This window comes from Anopheles coluzzii, chromosome 3, assembly GCF_943734685.1.
Source record: "Anopheles coluzzii chromosome 3, AcolN3, whole genome shotgun sequence".
Taxonomy (NCBI): Eukaryota; Metazoa; Arthropoda; class Insecta; order Diptera; family Culicidae; genus Anopheles; species Anopheles coluzzii.
In genome coordinates, this window is record NC_064671.1 from 84,361,842 (window position 1) to 84,379,013 (window position 17,172).

Sequence of the window (17,172 nt, forward strand, 5' to 3'; positions counted from 1 at the left end):
CCGGCAGTGTCGCAAGGTGGTTTGCGGTAAATGAAACTATGTTCATTGATGGTGCATCCCAACCGCACAGGTCTACATATCCAAGCTTGTTTTCATTCAACGCAAGAACTTCCAAAGAGCGATGTGCCAACCGTCCCGATAGCGTTGTAATTTTATTCATTTGTATATCCAACTGTCTCAAGCTGGCAAACACATTGAACAGCTCCACGTTTACTGTGGTAAGCATATTGTCTGATAGCTGTATCCCAGTCAAGGATCCGTAGATGCTGCAGTTTCTTTTCGACGTGTTCACAACGTAGCGTATCTTATTCCCATCAAGAATAAGTTCACTTAAATTTGAATGATCACAAAATGCTGCCAGATCAATCTCACTTATTTTACTCTTTTGCAATCTCAAACTAGATAGCATTGGTGCATTTTTAATATCGTATGGAACTTGCATTAGGTCGCTACCAGAAATAACTAAAATGTTTAATGAACGGTTAGCAGCTATGTCGATCCTTTTCAGACTAGTGGTTTTTATATGTAGGCTGCCCAATGCATTCGAAACACTAACACGTTGAAGCTTTTTGGAGTTTACTATCTTTAGAGTGTGCACATAAGGTGGTAGTTGTTCAAGGATCCACCGATCAACCTGCATCATCTGCACATTATCCATATTCAGTACATGAATGAAGCTGGATATGTGTTGAAACGCGAACGCGTCTCCTCCTGTTTTGAAGTTAGAAATGTGGCACTCGGCATAGCAAATCATTTGAAGTCCAGTAATACTGCTTGCGGCGTTTGCAACGATCAGTAACCTATTGCATGAAGAGTAACGGCACGTTTTGTTTCCAATTACAATCAATGCGATACTCTTTAAATGTATTAAAAACACACCACACTACCCATCGGAACATCGATGACACTGTTGATGAAATATGAAGAATAAAAGTATTACTCTCACCACCATCCACTAGTTTTACGTTGACATAGACCCATTGCAGAGAGTTTTATACGAAAATGGAAGAAAAAGAATAAGAAATAATTGGTTTTTTTGATCATCAAAAAGCGATTACATGACAATTGCTCTGTCAAGTGACGAAAACAAAGTATGTAGCAAATGTTTCGGATTTTAGTTTTGTTCGGGTTTTAGTTTTGATTGCATGATTTCTTTCATATTTCTTTCATTTATTCGTTTAAAATACAGGGTTTCGAATCATACAAGGGAATAGTTCAACCACTTAGGGGAATGTTGCAAATCGGTAGGGGAATGTTGCAAGCAAGCTGTGGATGTTTGCAATCACTTAGGGGAGTTTTTCAATCGACTATTCATAACACAAAATACAGCCGGGATCTCTGGCCGTCGCATGTTTTCATTCGTTTGTTGCGCAAAAGAATAATGGAATCGTTCCTAGTGCATTCGCCGTATAATTGTTCCAAACGCGTTTCCCATGAACAGTCAATCTGATTCCCACTCATTCTTAAACTTGTTACGTTTGGCGAGCTATGATTCTTATCAAAACTTGAGATTAAATTATATGCCGCTAATACGTCTAACGATCGTACCGGTATGAACGACAAATCTAACGATGTGAGATAATTTCGATTAATACGAAGCGAGCTTAATTTTGGAGGAAAGTGCACACTGTTCAACATTATTTCGGTTAGCTTGTTGCATTCTAATTCAATTGACTCCAGATTGTTCATTGTCGCTACACTTTCAATACTGAAGTTAGAAAACTCATTATAGCTAAAATAGAGTTGTGTAATGTTCGTCCAATTGGTTATGCATTCCGGTAGTCTCGTAAGGTAGTTTGCGGAAAATGAAACTGTTTTCATTGATGGCACATCCCAACCACACAGGTCAATATGGCCGAGCTGGTTTGTAAACAGCGGAAGAATTTCGAAAGAACGAAGAACCAACCGACCCGATAGCGTTGTGATTCTATTCATTTGTAAATCCACCTGTTTCAAATTGACAAACACATTGAACAGCTCCATGTTCACTGTTGTTAGCATATTTTTCGATAATATTATTTCGCTGAGTGCATTGTAGAAACTGCAATTCCTTTTGGACGTGTTCACAATGTAGCGTATGTTATTGAAATATAAAAACAGATATGTTAAATGTGAGTTATCACAAAACACTGCCAAATCAATCTCACTTAATTTACACTCATACAGTTTCAACATGTTTAGTAGTGGTGCGTTTCGAATGTCCAGCGGAACTTTCGTCACATCACATCCTAAACAACTTAGATGGTTTAATGAGCTGTTGGGAGCTATATCGATCCTTCTCAAATTGGAGTGCATTATTTGTAAGTTGCGTAACGCATTCGGAACACTAATCCTTTTCAGCTTTATCGAGCCTGCTATTTTTAGTTTATCTACATAAGGTGGCAGTTGTTCCAGGGTCCACCGATCGACGTGTTTCATCTGCACATTTTCCATGTTCAGAACATGCGCCGTGTCAGGAATGTGTTGAAATGCAAACATATCTTCTTTCGATTTGAAGTTATAAATGTGGCAATTGGCATAGCAAATCATTTCAAGCTCAGCAACACTGCTTTCTACGTTTGCCACGATCAGGAACCTATTGCACGAAGAATGGGGACAGATTTTTCGATTAGAATTAATGTGATACACTTTAAATGTACTAAAAACACACCACACTATCCATCGGAACATCGGTGATTCTTTTGCTGCAATATGAAATATGTTCACGAAACGGTATGATCACTCGTTTGCCATGTCATGGGCTTGCTGCGCCGAGTTTTATACACCAACTTGTAAAATGAAAGTGATCATCTTGTGGTCGTCAAATAGAGATTAATATCGAATTATCGAAATGTCACAAATCTACCTCGGGAAAATATACAGTGGATGTTTTTACTCTTGTTGATGTTTTGGGTACATTTAAAGTAATGTTAGCGATGAAAATGTGTAGTATTAATAAGTTATGTAAATTTTTAGTCTATATTTTCAACAATTCATTTAGATTCTTAAGACCGGGGGACATTATCCGCACTCAGTAGTGTAATATCGATTACTAATAGCGCATCTGGCGGCGGCTGGTGGAAGCTTTTTTTTGGTTATCGAGGGAATAGTCGTGCCGGATCTGAAATTAAATTACTTTTTAAATCGTTTTACGATGCAAAAATGGACGCAATGCAAGTAGAATATGTGTATCTACCTTTTACAAAACATGTCTATTCCGATTTAAGTAAAAACCATGGAAAAATAACATATTTTCTGAAGCGGCTCCAAATTGTTTCACAAAATGCTTCGGTCAGCCGCCGCCAGATGCACTAGTGAAAATCGAAATTACGCTAGCGAGTACGGATAATGCCACCCGGCCTTTATGTTTTTTTTTTAATAATAAAAAAAAAATAAGGAACGAATGAGGCTCCACCAACAGAATTGATGACATAGCTTGTAACCCATAATACCGCATGACAATAAACTGTCCGCTAGCTGTTGGAGGCTCAAACAGTGGAAAACAAACCGAAGTCTTACATGTTGGGCGTATTTTCTAAAAAAAAAAACAGTTTTATCACTGCTCGTGTATTATAGTTCCAAATCAATGTCCAATGAAAACAGCACTATTTAACGCTCGTGGGGTGTTTTTCAACCGCAGCTGACATACAACGCCCGCATGCTACGACATGAAAACCGTCAGAACGTGAAGAACTACAGATGACTGAGGAAACAGGAAACCCTGCTCTTCCAGGCCAAGCAGCGCCGTTTTGAAGAGTCAGATGTAAAGCTGCTGGAGCAGCTAGCAAAGCCGGGGAACACTCGCTTGTTCCACAGGAGGTTGAAGGAGGCACGGAGCGAGTTTGCTCCTAAAACCGCAATGTGCCGAGATGCTCAATGACAGACGAGCGGGAGATGATCGAAAGGTAGAAGTGCTACTTCGAGCAGCTTAAGAGCAATAAGTATGCTGGTAGCGATGGGCTGGCGGACGAGCTCTTCAAGGTTGGAGCGCAGAGACATCAGCTGATTATGAAAATCTGGGGGCAGGAAAAGCTATCGGAACTAAGCCCCGCTCCACTAACACCGCCAGGAACCCTGCCCTCGAGATCCCTTTGGCAAAGGTTCGCGCTTCACAGCGACTGATGGTTGAATTTGCGTGTTTCCGACAGCTTGAGCTCTCACTCGAATCTGCCTACTCGATCGACATATATGAGACAAATCTAAGCTTCATCAACTTAAAACTGCCGACGGAAAAGCAACTTGTCAAATGATAGCAAAATGAACGTTCGAGTGAATTTTCTTGAATGCCGAACGCAATATGATAGGCCTGATAACACCATTACCAATCGACCATAACAACTTCATGAACATGAATCGTTATCTATCAGTTTTGATCCCTTCAAATATAGCGTAATGAACAAAGAGATGTGAGCAAGGATGCACAAGTTCATCGATGCGTGTGAGAGAGTAAGGCTGATGAGTAGAAAGAGATGTCATGATTTTGTGTTCATTATCCCCGTTCATTAAACTTTCGCTTGGTTACTTCAACCTGGGCATCATTTATCATCACCGATCACGAAAAGTTGACCAGTCCACATTTGATGGATTGGTTGACCAGAACGTTAAAAAAAACTCGATCTCTAAATGACGTTAGTAGTAAACGGAGGATGCAAAACAGCTGATTTTTTCGTGTGCTTCATTGCTTACATCTAAAGCACAAATGGTGCCTGAAAGAGTCCTGCTTCGAAGATGCGACGGAAAGTAATCGAAACCCTGGACCTGTGGACCAAAAGTGTCCAAAATCGTTGGGTTCAAGAAGTCTGTGCTGAACCTGATGGTAGGCGTTAGTTCAAAAGTGTAGTCATTTGCATACGATTATGATTTTTTTTTTTCGAGAATAGTCCAGAACACGACTTAAACACGGTTTGTCGTGTTCTCGACAACTAATATGCTAGATTATTCTCGAACAACAAAATCGTATTAAAAATTAATCGTACTCTAATGACCAAATTTTTGATCTGAAGCCTCTCATGAGGTTCAGCACAGACTTGTTCTCAATGATTTTGTGTGGTCAGTTTCCATGCATCATAAAGAATGATTCATTTTTTGTAAGTAATTCAATTTTGACTTAAAAACTTACTAAATTTCTGTAAAAAAAATATTTTTGCTTGCTTTTTAAATCGTGCTTATACTTTATGGTCCATCCATGGAGACATTCTATGGAAAACCAGCAATAAATTTTGCTCCAAATCAATTTGCACGATGTCGAACATCATTAGTATTTTTTTAAAAGTAAAAATGAAGTGTTTTTAAATTAAAGTAATTGCCTTTTGATGATCACAAAACGAATACTTTCCCTTTAGGATTTTTTGTATAAAACTCGGTACAAAGAGTGCATACCACGCAATGCGAGTGATCGTTGTGTTTCTATTCTTCATACTTTATCCTAAGTTTCACCGATGTTCCAAAGGGTTGTGTGGTGTGTTTTCAGCATTCATTATGTATCGCATTAATTCTAATTGAAAAAAATCGTGTCATGCAACAGGCTACTGGTCGTTACAAACGTTGCAAGCAGCTTCAAACGTTGCAAGTTTGAAATGTCTTGCAATTCCGAGTGCTACATGCTTAACTTCAAATCGAAAGGAAATACATTCGCGTTGCGACACATCCCTGCCCATGTACGTGTACTGAACATAAATAACGTGCGGATGAAACACGTTGATCGGTGGACCCTGGAACAACTGCCACCTTATGTGCATACTGTAAAGATAGTAAACTCCAAAAGGCTTCAACGAGTTAGTGTTTCGAAAGCATTGATCGTTCTTTATGTGAAAAACTCCAATCTAAAAAGCGTCGATATTGCTGCCAACAGTGCATTAGGCGCATTAGCTATTATTGAAAGTGAACTAATGAAGATTCCACTGGACATTCAAAATGCACCACACCTGAGTAGTTTGAAAGTGCAAGAGACTAAATTAAGTGAAATTGATTTGGCAGTGTTTTGTGATCACTATAACTTAACTGAACTTATTTTTGACAGCAATAAGATACGTTACGTTGTGAACACTTCGAAAAGGAATTGCAGTTTCTACAATGCACTCATTGAAATAACATTATTTCAAAATATGCTTACCACAGTAAACATGGAGCTGTTCAATGTGTTTGTCAATTTGAAACAGGTGGATTTACAAATGAATAGAATCACAACGCTATCGGGTCGGTTGTCTCATCACTCTTTGGAAGTTCTTGCGATGAGTATGAACAAGCTCGGCCATGTAGAACTGTGTGATTGGGATGTGCCATCAATGAAAACAGTTTCATTTTCCGCAAACCACCTTACGAGACTACCGGAATGCATAACCAATTGGACGAACATTACACAACTCTATTTTAGCTTTAATGAGTTTACTAACTTCAGTATTGAAAGTGTAGCGAGAATGAACAATCTGGAGTATATAGAATTAAAATGCAACAAGCTAACCGAAATAATGTTGAACAGTGTGCACTTTCCTCCAAGTTTAAATAACCTTGTAATTGGTAAGAATTATCTAACATCTTTAAATTTGTCGTTCATTCCGGTCGAATGGTTACAAGTATCAGTGGAACATAATTTAATCTCCAGTTTCGATAAGAACAATTGCTCACCAAATGTAAGACGGCTTGTAATGACAGGAAATCCAATTGACTGTTCGTGGTTAACGCGTTTGGAACAATTGTACGGTGAATGTATAGTGAATGGTTTAAGCGTTCTTTTGCGCGACGAAGAAATTAACCAATGCGGCAAAAGCATTTACAGGATTCACTAAATGAATCTCGTCGACTGAGTTATGTGTCGTTTGATATTCATATTGCAGAAAGCTCGGGAATAAATCAATCGAATGGTTTAGGAATGTGGTGACTTACATAATTGATGGTAAAGCAGGATAGGATTTTCACTACACTTAGCAGAATATTGAGAACAACTCTTCCATCATGATTGAAAACAATTAAGCTTTATACATATAAGTGGTTATTCTAAGCTTAAGTGGTTATGTAAAGCTTAAGGCTTTAGTATTAAATTTACGTATAAGTGGTTATCCTTTCGAAAAAACATGATATTTGTTATTGAACATAACATTACACAATACTAAAGCCTTAAGCCTAACATAATAAACAATTGTTAAAAAAAATATCATGTTTTTTCGAATGAATAACCACTTATACACGTATAATGCTTAATTATTTTCAATCATGATGGAAGAGATGTTCTCAAATCAAGGACCTTTTTAACAGGATAAAGATAGCTTATTGATGAATTGTATTGCTTTGTTGAACTTTTATCCTCCAAAACACTGTTTTTTTTCCAAAACAGTTGTAGAACTTTTATCTTGCAAAACATCTTCCAAAACATCTTCCAAAACAAACAGAGCTAATAAATTCTGCAGAATTAGTGTTCTTGATTTTGTCTTTATAACGCCTATTTTCGAGATACGAGCCTACATACGCTTCAAGGCAAGTAGCTAATGGTTAACACTATCAAAGGCCGCTGTTGGAGATTGATCATTTGAATTTATTAGTTCGAATTCGAAATTCGAACTCAATTTAGAAATAGGATAACAGAATGAACTCAAAATGAATTATGTAATGAACTCTTGACAATTGAATATACAGTAGCAAACGGACATTTGAACGAGTCGCATTCATTTTTCTAACCAAGTTTTTGGAATTATCGGGAAAGAAAACGAGTTGTACCACGTAGCCGAACATTCGTGAGGTTTTCTCACAGCCGCTTTAAGATCGGTATAAAGCGTATCAACTTGAAGCCGACAGTCAAAGGAGCACACACATGATGACACAAAAATTAACAGGTTTGGAGTAGTAGAGCGCTGGGGAACAAAACCATGTTGATTAAATGAAATAACTGACCTGCATTTTTGTAGTAGAGCTTTATGAACAGCAATTTCGAAAATGTTTGCTCCATCACACATGGATGTTAAATTATGCAAGAGGAACAGCGGCGGCTGTTGGTCACTTCTAAATTACTTGCTCTCAAAAACTCCAAAAACCCTATCATTTGATAATAAGGAGAAGCAGCACCGGTTGTGAAAATGGGAGGGGAAATTGTGAAATTTTGGGAAGTTGAGAATTAACGTCGGCTGAACCATCACTTTGCTAATGTTTATTCAGTTGTCCGTTTGAGTTCATTCGTACATGCTATAATTCATTCTATAATTCATTTATAATATTCATCTAATCCCAGTATATGTAAGTACATCTAGCTTTCAAGGGTTGTGTGATCTTAATACTGTTACCATAATCCCATAGTTCATGCCATAATACACATATAATACAATACAAATGATCATAATAAAAAGGAGATATTCAAACAGACCCATGTAAAGATATTTAATAGTTTGCAATGAACCTATTGTTGACGCATCTTTTCATCTCTTTGTCACGCAAAATAAAAAATGACTCATTCCTAGTGCATTCACCGTACAATTGTTCCAAACGCGTTTCCCAATAACAGTCAATTGGATTTCCTTTCATGTGCATGCGTGTCAAGTTTGGTGAGCTGTTGTTCATATCAAAACTTGATATTAAATTATATTCCACTGATACTTGTAACGATCGGACCGGTATAAACGACAAATCCAACGATGTGAGATAATTTCGACTAATACGAATCTCTTTTAATTTTGGAGGAAAGTGCACACTGTTCAACATTATTTCGGTTAGCTTGTTGCATTCTAAGTCTATTGACTCCAAATTGTTCATTCCCGCTACACTTTCGATACTGAAATTGGTAAACTCATTATAGCTTAAATCGAGATGTGAAACGCTCGTCCAGTTGTTGATGCATTTCGGCAGTGTCGTAAGAAAGTTTACAGTGAAAAACATCTTTTTCACTGATGGCACATCCCAACCACACAGGTCAATATGGCCGAGCTGGTTTGTAAACAGCGGAAGAATTTCGAAAGAACGAAGAACCAACCGACCCGATAGCGTTGTGATTCTATTCATTTGTAAATCCACCTGTTTCAAATTGACAAACACATTGAACAGCTCCATGTTCACTGTTGTTAGCATATTTTTCGATAATATTATTTCGCTGAGTGCATTGTAGAAACTGCAATTCCTTTTGGACGTGTTCACAATGTAGCGTATGGTATTGAAATATAAAAACAGATATGTTAAATGTGAGTTGTCACAAAACACTGCCAAATCAATCTCACTTAATTTACACTCATACAGTTTCAACATGTTTAGTAGTGGTGCGTTTCGAATGTCCAGCGGAACTTTCGTCACATCACATGCTAAACAACTTAGATGGTTTAATGAGCTGTTGGGAGCTATATCGATCCTTCTCAAATTGGAGTGCATTATTTGTAGGTTGCGTAACGCATTCGGAACACTAATTCTTTTGAGCTTTATCGAGCCTGCTATTTTTAGTTTATCTACATAAGGTGGCAGTTGTTCCAGGGTCCACCGATCGATGTGTTTCATCCGCACATTTTCCATGTTTAGCACATGCACAAAATCAGGAATGTGTTGAAACGCAAACGAATCTCCTTTCGTTTTGAAGTTAAAAATGTAGCACATGACTGAGCAAATCATTTCAAGCTCAGCGAAACTGCTTGCTACGTTTGCCACGACCAGGAACCTATTGCACGAAGAATGGTGACACATTTTCGATTAGAATTAATGTGATACACCTTGAATGTGTCGAATACACACCACACAATCCGTCGGAACATCGGTGACCTTTTTGCTGCACTATGAAATATGTTCACGAAACGGTACGATCACTCGTTTGATATGTCGTGGTCTCGTTGTTTAAACACCCTTGTTTTATACACCAGCTTCCAAAAGTGGAAGTAATCTGTTTGTAGTCGTCAAAAAGCGATTATTTTTAAATTATCGATTTTTTACTAGCGTTGATGTTTTGTGTTACATTGAAGGCATAGTTAGAGATAAATAATGATTTTTATTGTGTGGCCTGAGGCGTGGAGTTTGAGGTTAGTGCTGTATGAGTCGATTATAAAATTCTCGAGCTGGTTAGAGGTTTGTGACTTCGTATGGTGATGGCACGATAACTGAGCATTGATCGCCAAAAACAGTTTAGTTTGCAGATCTGTCCAGTGGCATGCGTCACAACTCTAATGGTAGTCTATCTTCTGTGTCATCGGTGATCTCTCGCAACACGGCGACGGGCCGCACGCACGATTAATGTCATCTGTGACACGAGTTTCTACCGCCGTACGAAATTAGTAGAAATTGTACTCGAGCCGGTGCCATAAACAAGAAAACATAAACGATTCTGACCCGAACTCCCCGAAACAGCCCACCTACAGATGAACCTAAAATTCTTTCTTTTTTTTTGTAGTCCTTCAATAAAAACGGCAAAACTTAACTTTGCGTTCCCTTTCAAGTTGAAATCAAACTTGAAATAGCCTTTCTTTTTTATTTATACGGGAAATACAAGGAAAAGAGGGTTTTAAATCTGACCGAAAAGGTAAATATTATGGCAAACAGAAAAAAATGTTATACTGCATCGTACGCATTCTATGCCTTACTTGAACGCACACATGCTTAAAGAACACAACTATTCGGTTCGGTTCGGTAGACGCCGGGTGGACGCTGGAACACAATTGAGCAGACTTTTTCATGATTTCGCAAGACTTCGGTTGTTTTGGACGACACATGTGTACGCTCGTATCCAGACCCATCCGAACAGACCTGATTCGGACTGCTCCAGACTGATCCGGAGTGATCCGGAGTCGAATCCGGTAATGATCCGGAGTCGGATTCCAATTTTGCGCACTGGAGTCAGAGTTGATACACGACTCCACTCCGGATTACGCATCAATAGATTAGACCAACAGATTAATTTGTAGTTTTACAGATATGTTCTGTTTGCAAAACAACGAAAGAACCGAAAGCATGTTCACGTTCAAAAGAGCCGAAATGCCCACCTCTAATTCCAATCCACAAAAGTATCACGAAAGTGTGTTTTCTTTGTTTTTTGTTTGTTTTCTTTCCTCATTGTATGAATAATTTAGCTAGCCCTGACAAGTTTTAATGTTTTGCCTTTTTAGTGTTTACAATTACCGTTGTTGGAAAATTTGGAAAAAAGCCCCGAGCAAAGTAACGAATCGAACCTTAATTCCAATATATGTAAAATGATCAATTCCACAGTATTTAGATAGTATATTGAAACTATTGATGGTATGTTAAAACACTACCCTAAGCTTGCATGCGAATGTTATGCTTTATTCGTTATAAATTACCCACAGTACGTGCAAACCAACAATACAACAGATCGATATTTTAAGTTAAAAAAATATACAATATCAAAAAAAACCTAACACATTAGAAATACACACAAATTCCTAGCTAGTGCGGCAGTACTGACTCGCTGGAGCTGCCTCACACGGATTTATCACTTTCGATTTCATTCGGAGCAAAGCTGACATTGGCCAAGCCGCCGGCGTTGACCGATTTGGGAAACTTTATGTTAAACAACGGCTTGCCGCCATTCCCGACAGCGATGTGCTGCTGTTCCACCTCCAGGATCACATCCGGGTAGTGCTGTTTACCTTTCTCGTCCCGCCTGATGATCTCGATGTTGCTCGTCTTTGGCTCTGCAAAAGAAGAGAAAAAAAAATCTCAAATAATATGCAATGTTCATGCGATTTGTCCGCAGCTTTTCGTTCCGTTTGTGGCCCCTCCTTTCTTACTTTTTCGATTGCTCTTGGACACGTACTCCATGCAGCACTGGTACAGGAAGGTGTACTGGTCGAGCGTTTGCACCATCTTGACGCGCTGGCGCCGCAGTTGCTTTACCGTGTCGTACACGTTGATCTTCTTCTCCTGCTGCAGCCGCTGCAGCACAATGTCCAGCGCGATGAACGTGCCGGTACGGCCGACTCCCGCACTGCAGTGCACTACCAGCGGGATGGCGTAGCTTTTCCGCTCCGCGCGCACAATCTTGGAAAACTTTATCAGATCCGCCGTACTGGCCGGGCAGCTGTGATCGGGCCATTCGAGGAAGTGATAGTGGAACACCGCTTTCGTTAGATTTCCCTGCCAAACCAAACCAACCAAATCGTTATTATTACTACGTCACCCGAGCGTCCTCCTTTCAATCGGCAAGCGATTTCCAATACCTTCGAAACGAGAAACAGACGCTTGTAGTAGAGCGATAGGTTCAGCTCCTGCGTGCACTTGACGCGAATGTCCCCATAGTCGGTGTACTGGTCGAACCGCGGGAAGTACTGGCAGCACTTGTTCTTGTCGTGATCGATCGGTTGCGTCAGCATGACGATCGACTCGATCTCGTACTGCAACACCATCCGCCAAAAGTCGGCGCACGTCTCCTGCTTGGGACCCTGTGTCGCTATGTACTCCCGCTGGTACTTGTAGCCCTCGATGAACGAGGCGTTGATGTAGTCGTTCGCACCATACTCACCCTCCTCGCCGTCCTCATTGCTGTCCAGCAGTACACGGTTCGAGTCGTACGGTAAGATGTTGACGTACCGATTCTTGCGCTCATTCTCGCGCGCACTCTGGAAGCTTACCGTGTCCTGCAGCGCAAAGTCGGAGAAGTAGTTGATGGCCTGGAACTCTTTCGACACCTTTTCCCGGTTCGACTGAAACAGCTCGTCGTACTGGTGCGGGAAGTTCTTTACCGGTATGTCGGCCGGCTCTTCCGTGGGAGCGCCGCGCGTTTGCTGTGCGGGAAGCAGCAGCCGCTGCTTGCGCCACACCACAAACAATCCACCGAGGAATGCTAGCACCAGACACGCCAACACAGCGCTCACAATTAAACCGACCTTAATCAGTGAGTCCGTACGGAATACCTGCATCTCGGAGTCGGTATACCCGCTGCGGGAAAAGATTCGCACTATGAGTGCATACTCCGTGCCCGGCTTCAGCGGTCCATTGCAGTACTCCTGCCCCCTGTCGCAGTTTTCCTTCCCGATGACGTACTCGATCAGTCCTGCTGCTTCGCGATCGGTCGTCGCCCGTTGGCCACGAGCCATTGGATTCCAGAACTTTGGTGTCGTTTGGTACTGCTCCGCACAGCGCTTTTCGTTCGCCAAGTACCAATCCGACACGCTGGGCCACTGCGTACCGCCAGTGCTGTTGATGAAGTCCGTACGCGGTGTTGGGTCGGGCTGGCACAGCCGTTCCGAAACTAGCAGTGCCATGTAGCGGATGCTGCCAATGTCCGACGTGAGCGTGATGTTGCCGAGCATTATGCGGGCCGTGTTGGTAGGATTGGGTGCTTCAAACACGTCCACATTGAACCATTCCTCCTTCTGATCAATAGACGGAACTGAAACAAAGAAATATGGTTAAAAGAACCCCCTTGACTAGATGCAAACGTCCAGCACATACTGCCTGCCGGTGACTCGAACTGGACCTTCACTTCATCACTAAGCTCCTCAACAGCGGCCACTTCCACGCGTATCGCTACCGTGTAGTTGTACTCAGGCTTCAGGCGATCTTCCACGTAGCTATACACATCCAGTATCTCTTCCTCCTCACCCACATTTACCTCCCAGGTTAAGGCGTGCGGATTGGAAGGATCCTGCTCGCGAATACCGTACATCTCACCTACGAATCGCTTCAGCCTTCCGTTCAAACCGCACGGCAAGTCCCAGCCAAACCATACCGACGATTTGTACGGCTGGTTCAGCTCGGGGCCTTCGATTTTATCGATCCGAAAGCTTGCAGTTACGTTGGACACATCGGGTAGAGTGATCACCTCCACCGGCTCGGTGTACGGACCAAAGCCAGCCCCCGTTGCCGCAGCCACCTGCACCATGTACAGCGTGTAAGGATTCAGCTTGGCAACCACATGCTCAAATTCGATTCCATCCCAGCTGCGTGACTCGTCGGGATTCACCTCGTCCCGCAGGTCCACCGTTTCGTTGAACTCTTCCAGCGGAGCGCACAGCTTGGGCAGTGGGTACTCTGGAGCGACCATACGGACGTGTATTCGATAGCGGACGACAACTCCATTCTTCACAGTAGGCGCCTTCCATATGATACCAATCGATCGGTTCTTTCCGATCAGTTCAATCACGCTTGGGCTTTCGGGCACTACAATGATAAGCGAGAAAACCACCAAAGTGTGAAAAGATCATCTGAGGATCATCATCATTTTGCATTACCATCTTCGGCCGTTACAAACGTGTACGCTGGAGTCGGATCGGACCAGCCTGCAATGTTCTGAATCTTTGCGTTGCATTCGTACGTGGAGTACGGTACCAATGGCTCTACAATACCTTCAAAGGTAGTGTTGCCATTTGGAATGACGAACTCTTTGATGACCTATAACCAAGTAGAAGACGGCCAAGTAAAATACTATACACTGTTTCGGGGGAAAAAATCAATCTACTGCAATTAGTACCTGCGATTCGGGAACTGGTACACCTTCCACCATCTTGGTGCAGTTGAACGCTACGGTCACCAACAAACAATTGTTGTTGTTTTCACTGTGCAGCATTGTAGACAGCTCTAAACTGCGTGAACTCAACGCAATCGCACGGATCGGCTCCACATGGTAGAAGAGGATCGTTCGTTCCTTCGTTTTGATCGTTCCGATCTCGTTCAGACCGTCGTGTTTGCTGATGGAGATCGGTATGACTTGCACCGTGTACGACATGCAAGCGATCACCTCCCCAAACGTTACGTGCTGATCGGTCGTGGTGTTGGAAAACACTTCTGTAACATCTGCACTGTTTGCGGGATTGTTATACCACGCCACTACACGGTACGACTCCACACAGAACGTCCCATTCGTTGGAGGTTTCCACTTGACGGACAGTGATCGTGGTTCCACCTCGTTCAGTTCCAGCTCCGTCACTTGGGATAGCTGTTGGAGCTCACGCACCGTAGCAGAAATGCTTTCTGGCGTTCCCTTGTCGTTGGTATGGTCGATAGCGTTCACCGTAAACTCGTACGTCATGCATGGCTCCAGGTTAGTCACATTGTAAACTGTTCTCGATGCATCGATCGTTGCGCTTTCGGAGGACCACGTGATAAGGTACTCCTTGACGCAAGCCGCACCTTCCTTTGGCGGTCTCCATGTCAGCAGGACGCTTCGGTCGAGATCGGTATTTGCGCGCAGATCACGCACGGGTCCGACGGTTTGCGGTTTTATGATTACATCGCCGGACGATGATCGTGTCCGAAGACCCGGACAAAGAGGTGGAATAGAAGAAAGCACTTTTGGAATTGCGTTTGATGGTAATTCAATGTGCGATGGTTTAGGAAAAGCATCAAGAGGGAATTGTGGAGTAGATACATCTACCGGAACTCTAGTGGGTTGGAAGTTCGTGTCGGAAACAGATTGCTTCCCATGAGTCTTAGTCTTATAGGACTCCTTTCGTCCATATTTAGAACAGACTTTTCTCGTTGTGAAAGGACGAGCAATGTGATAAATTTGGAATGTTTTAGGGTTATCATTGATCACTTCGCCAATTTCATTGCGATGTTGTACATAGAACTCCAAGCCACATCTCCATGGGTTTAATGTTGTTCGCTTTACTGGAGATTTTACGTAGATCTCTAGGAGATGTTGCACCTTGCTTGCATTTATGCAGATTATTTTCAGCACCACTCGATACTTTTTTCCGGCCTGCAGTCCTGACATTCCAACAAATGGAATGTCCAATGGAATGACGGAACTTCCCACCAGCAACTCATACCGATGCACACACGCTTGGTCTTCCACTTTCCACGTAAGGGCGTAGCTAGGATTATCGTTTCCAACTTCCATCACTTCAATATCAGTTATTTTACCACACTGAGGTTCCCATTCTCCACAGACACAAACGGGTGTACGCAGATCTCTCTGGCAGGCCTTCAGTTTGAGTAAACTGCACTGATCCCGCACAGGGAGCGCAATGTTTTGCATCAACCAGGCTGTCAAGTTCGCGTTGGAGACGGTTGCGTTTGGTTGTATCCATTGCACCTCCAAGCGGTAGAACACATTATCGTCCTTTTCATCGCTCCATTCTTCAACATTCACCACCGATCTTGAAACGGTTATATTCAATGGCTTCAAATGACAGTGGCCAATTCGTTGGTCTAATTCGTCCAGATCATCAAATGTCTGGGACGGTAAGGCACTAATTTCCATAGAGTTCTCGTCATTGTAGACGTCTCTTCCAGTATGAATCAAAGTCCATACTCTACCGAGCAACACGACGAGAAGCAGCACGATTCCCTTCACCACCATTATTACTGCGTCTCATCACTGTTCGATACTATTCAAACACAGGCACACACAAAATATTGATTCGTTCGTTATTCACTCTTTACACCGTTTCGTTGCTGTTAGTCACTCCTCCAAAAAGACTTCGGATGCATCATGCACAAATATTCAATCATACTAAAAGGGGTGGAGAGAGAAAAAAATGAAACAACGCCATTACACACTAATCCATTGCCGTTAGCGCCTGGTCATAAGAATATCAAACGAATTTTTAGATCATAACACTGACGCACAGGCAAAATAACACAACCCTAAAACAATATTCCATCACACTCACAACATCTTCTTATCATACCACAGACCAATCGAAAAAGTGCCTTATTCTATATTGCTAACACGTCGCCTTCTGCTACTAACGTCACCACCAGACCAACAGCTCGGACTGTTGTTCCCACGTCGAGGTTCAATAAAGGTTCAAATAACTGAACTGAGATTTTTCGTCGCGTTTTCTCAATAGAGTGGCACAATAATGGCCACCAACCTCCAACGCCCAAGCGGTTACGATCGGCGCTCGGCACTCGCACAGAACGACGGGGCTATCAATAAAGTTCCCCGTCAATTAATCCATCATTCAGCGACGTTATCGGGCCAGTTGGTACAATTACAATACAATCGCCTTGTTGAATCGGTGGTTCCTTTTCGCCTTGCCGCTTATCGATTGAATGTTGTATGCACAACCGTGCGCAATATGTCAGTAATTCAATCACTGTTATTTGTGGATTACGATCTTTCCAGAAGTTAACGTTTAAAAATGTAAAAACACACCGAATTCCACTGATTGTATTTCGAACCGATTTTGATCTAATGCCTGCGTCACACCTTGTATTGATCGACCCTGAGAGCACGCGTGGATGATGATGCCACGTCCTGTCACGTTCGCGAACTTGTAACGACTGTCTCGCCGGAATCGGTACGCCGTTCGGGCTTGGGCTAGCCGGCCCTAT

At 42.1% G+C, this 17,172-nt stretch overlaps 1 protein-coding gene across 4 annotated transcripts; it reads right to left on the reverse strand.

Moving 5' to 3' along the window:
- Positions 1-11,177: 11,177 nt before the first annotated feature.
- Positions 11,178-17,139, reverse strand: LOC120955034 (phosphatidylinositol phosphatase PTPRQ). Of its 4 annotated transcripts, none has more exons than XM_040375495.2 (7): positions 17,048-17,139; positions 14,360-16,345; positions 14,121-14,280; positions 13,342-14,049; positions 12,108-13,279; positions 11,679-12,024; positions 11,178-11,582 (listed from the first exon to the last, which is right to left on the reverse strand). In XM_040375495.2, the coding sequence occupies exons 2-7, from the start codon at positions 16,190-16,192 to the stop codon at positions 11,368-11,370; spliced, it is 4,434 nt and encodes a 1,477-aa protein (XP_040231429.2). In that variant the 5' UTR covers positions 16,193-16,345; positions 17,048-17,139; the 3' UTR covers positions 11,178-11,367. The 4 variants fall into 4 exon arrangements, with proteins under 4 accessions (XP_040231429.2, XP_049466651.1, XP_040231431.2 ...); XM_049610694.1 differs by having other exon boundaries at positions 16,994-17,124; XM_040375497.2 differs by lacking the exon at positions 17,048-17,139 and adding an exon at positions 16,586-16,987.
- Positions 17,140-17,172: the final 33 nt, after the last annotated feature.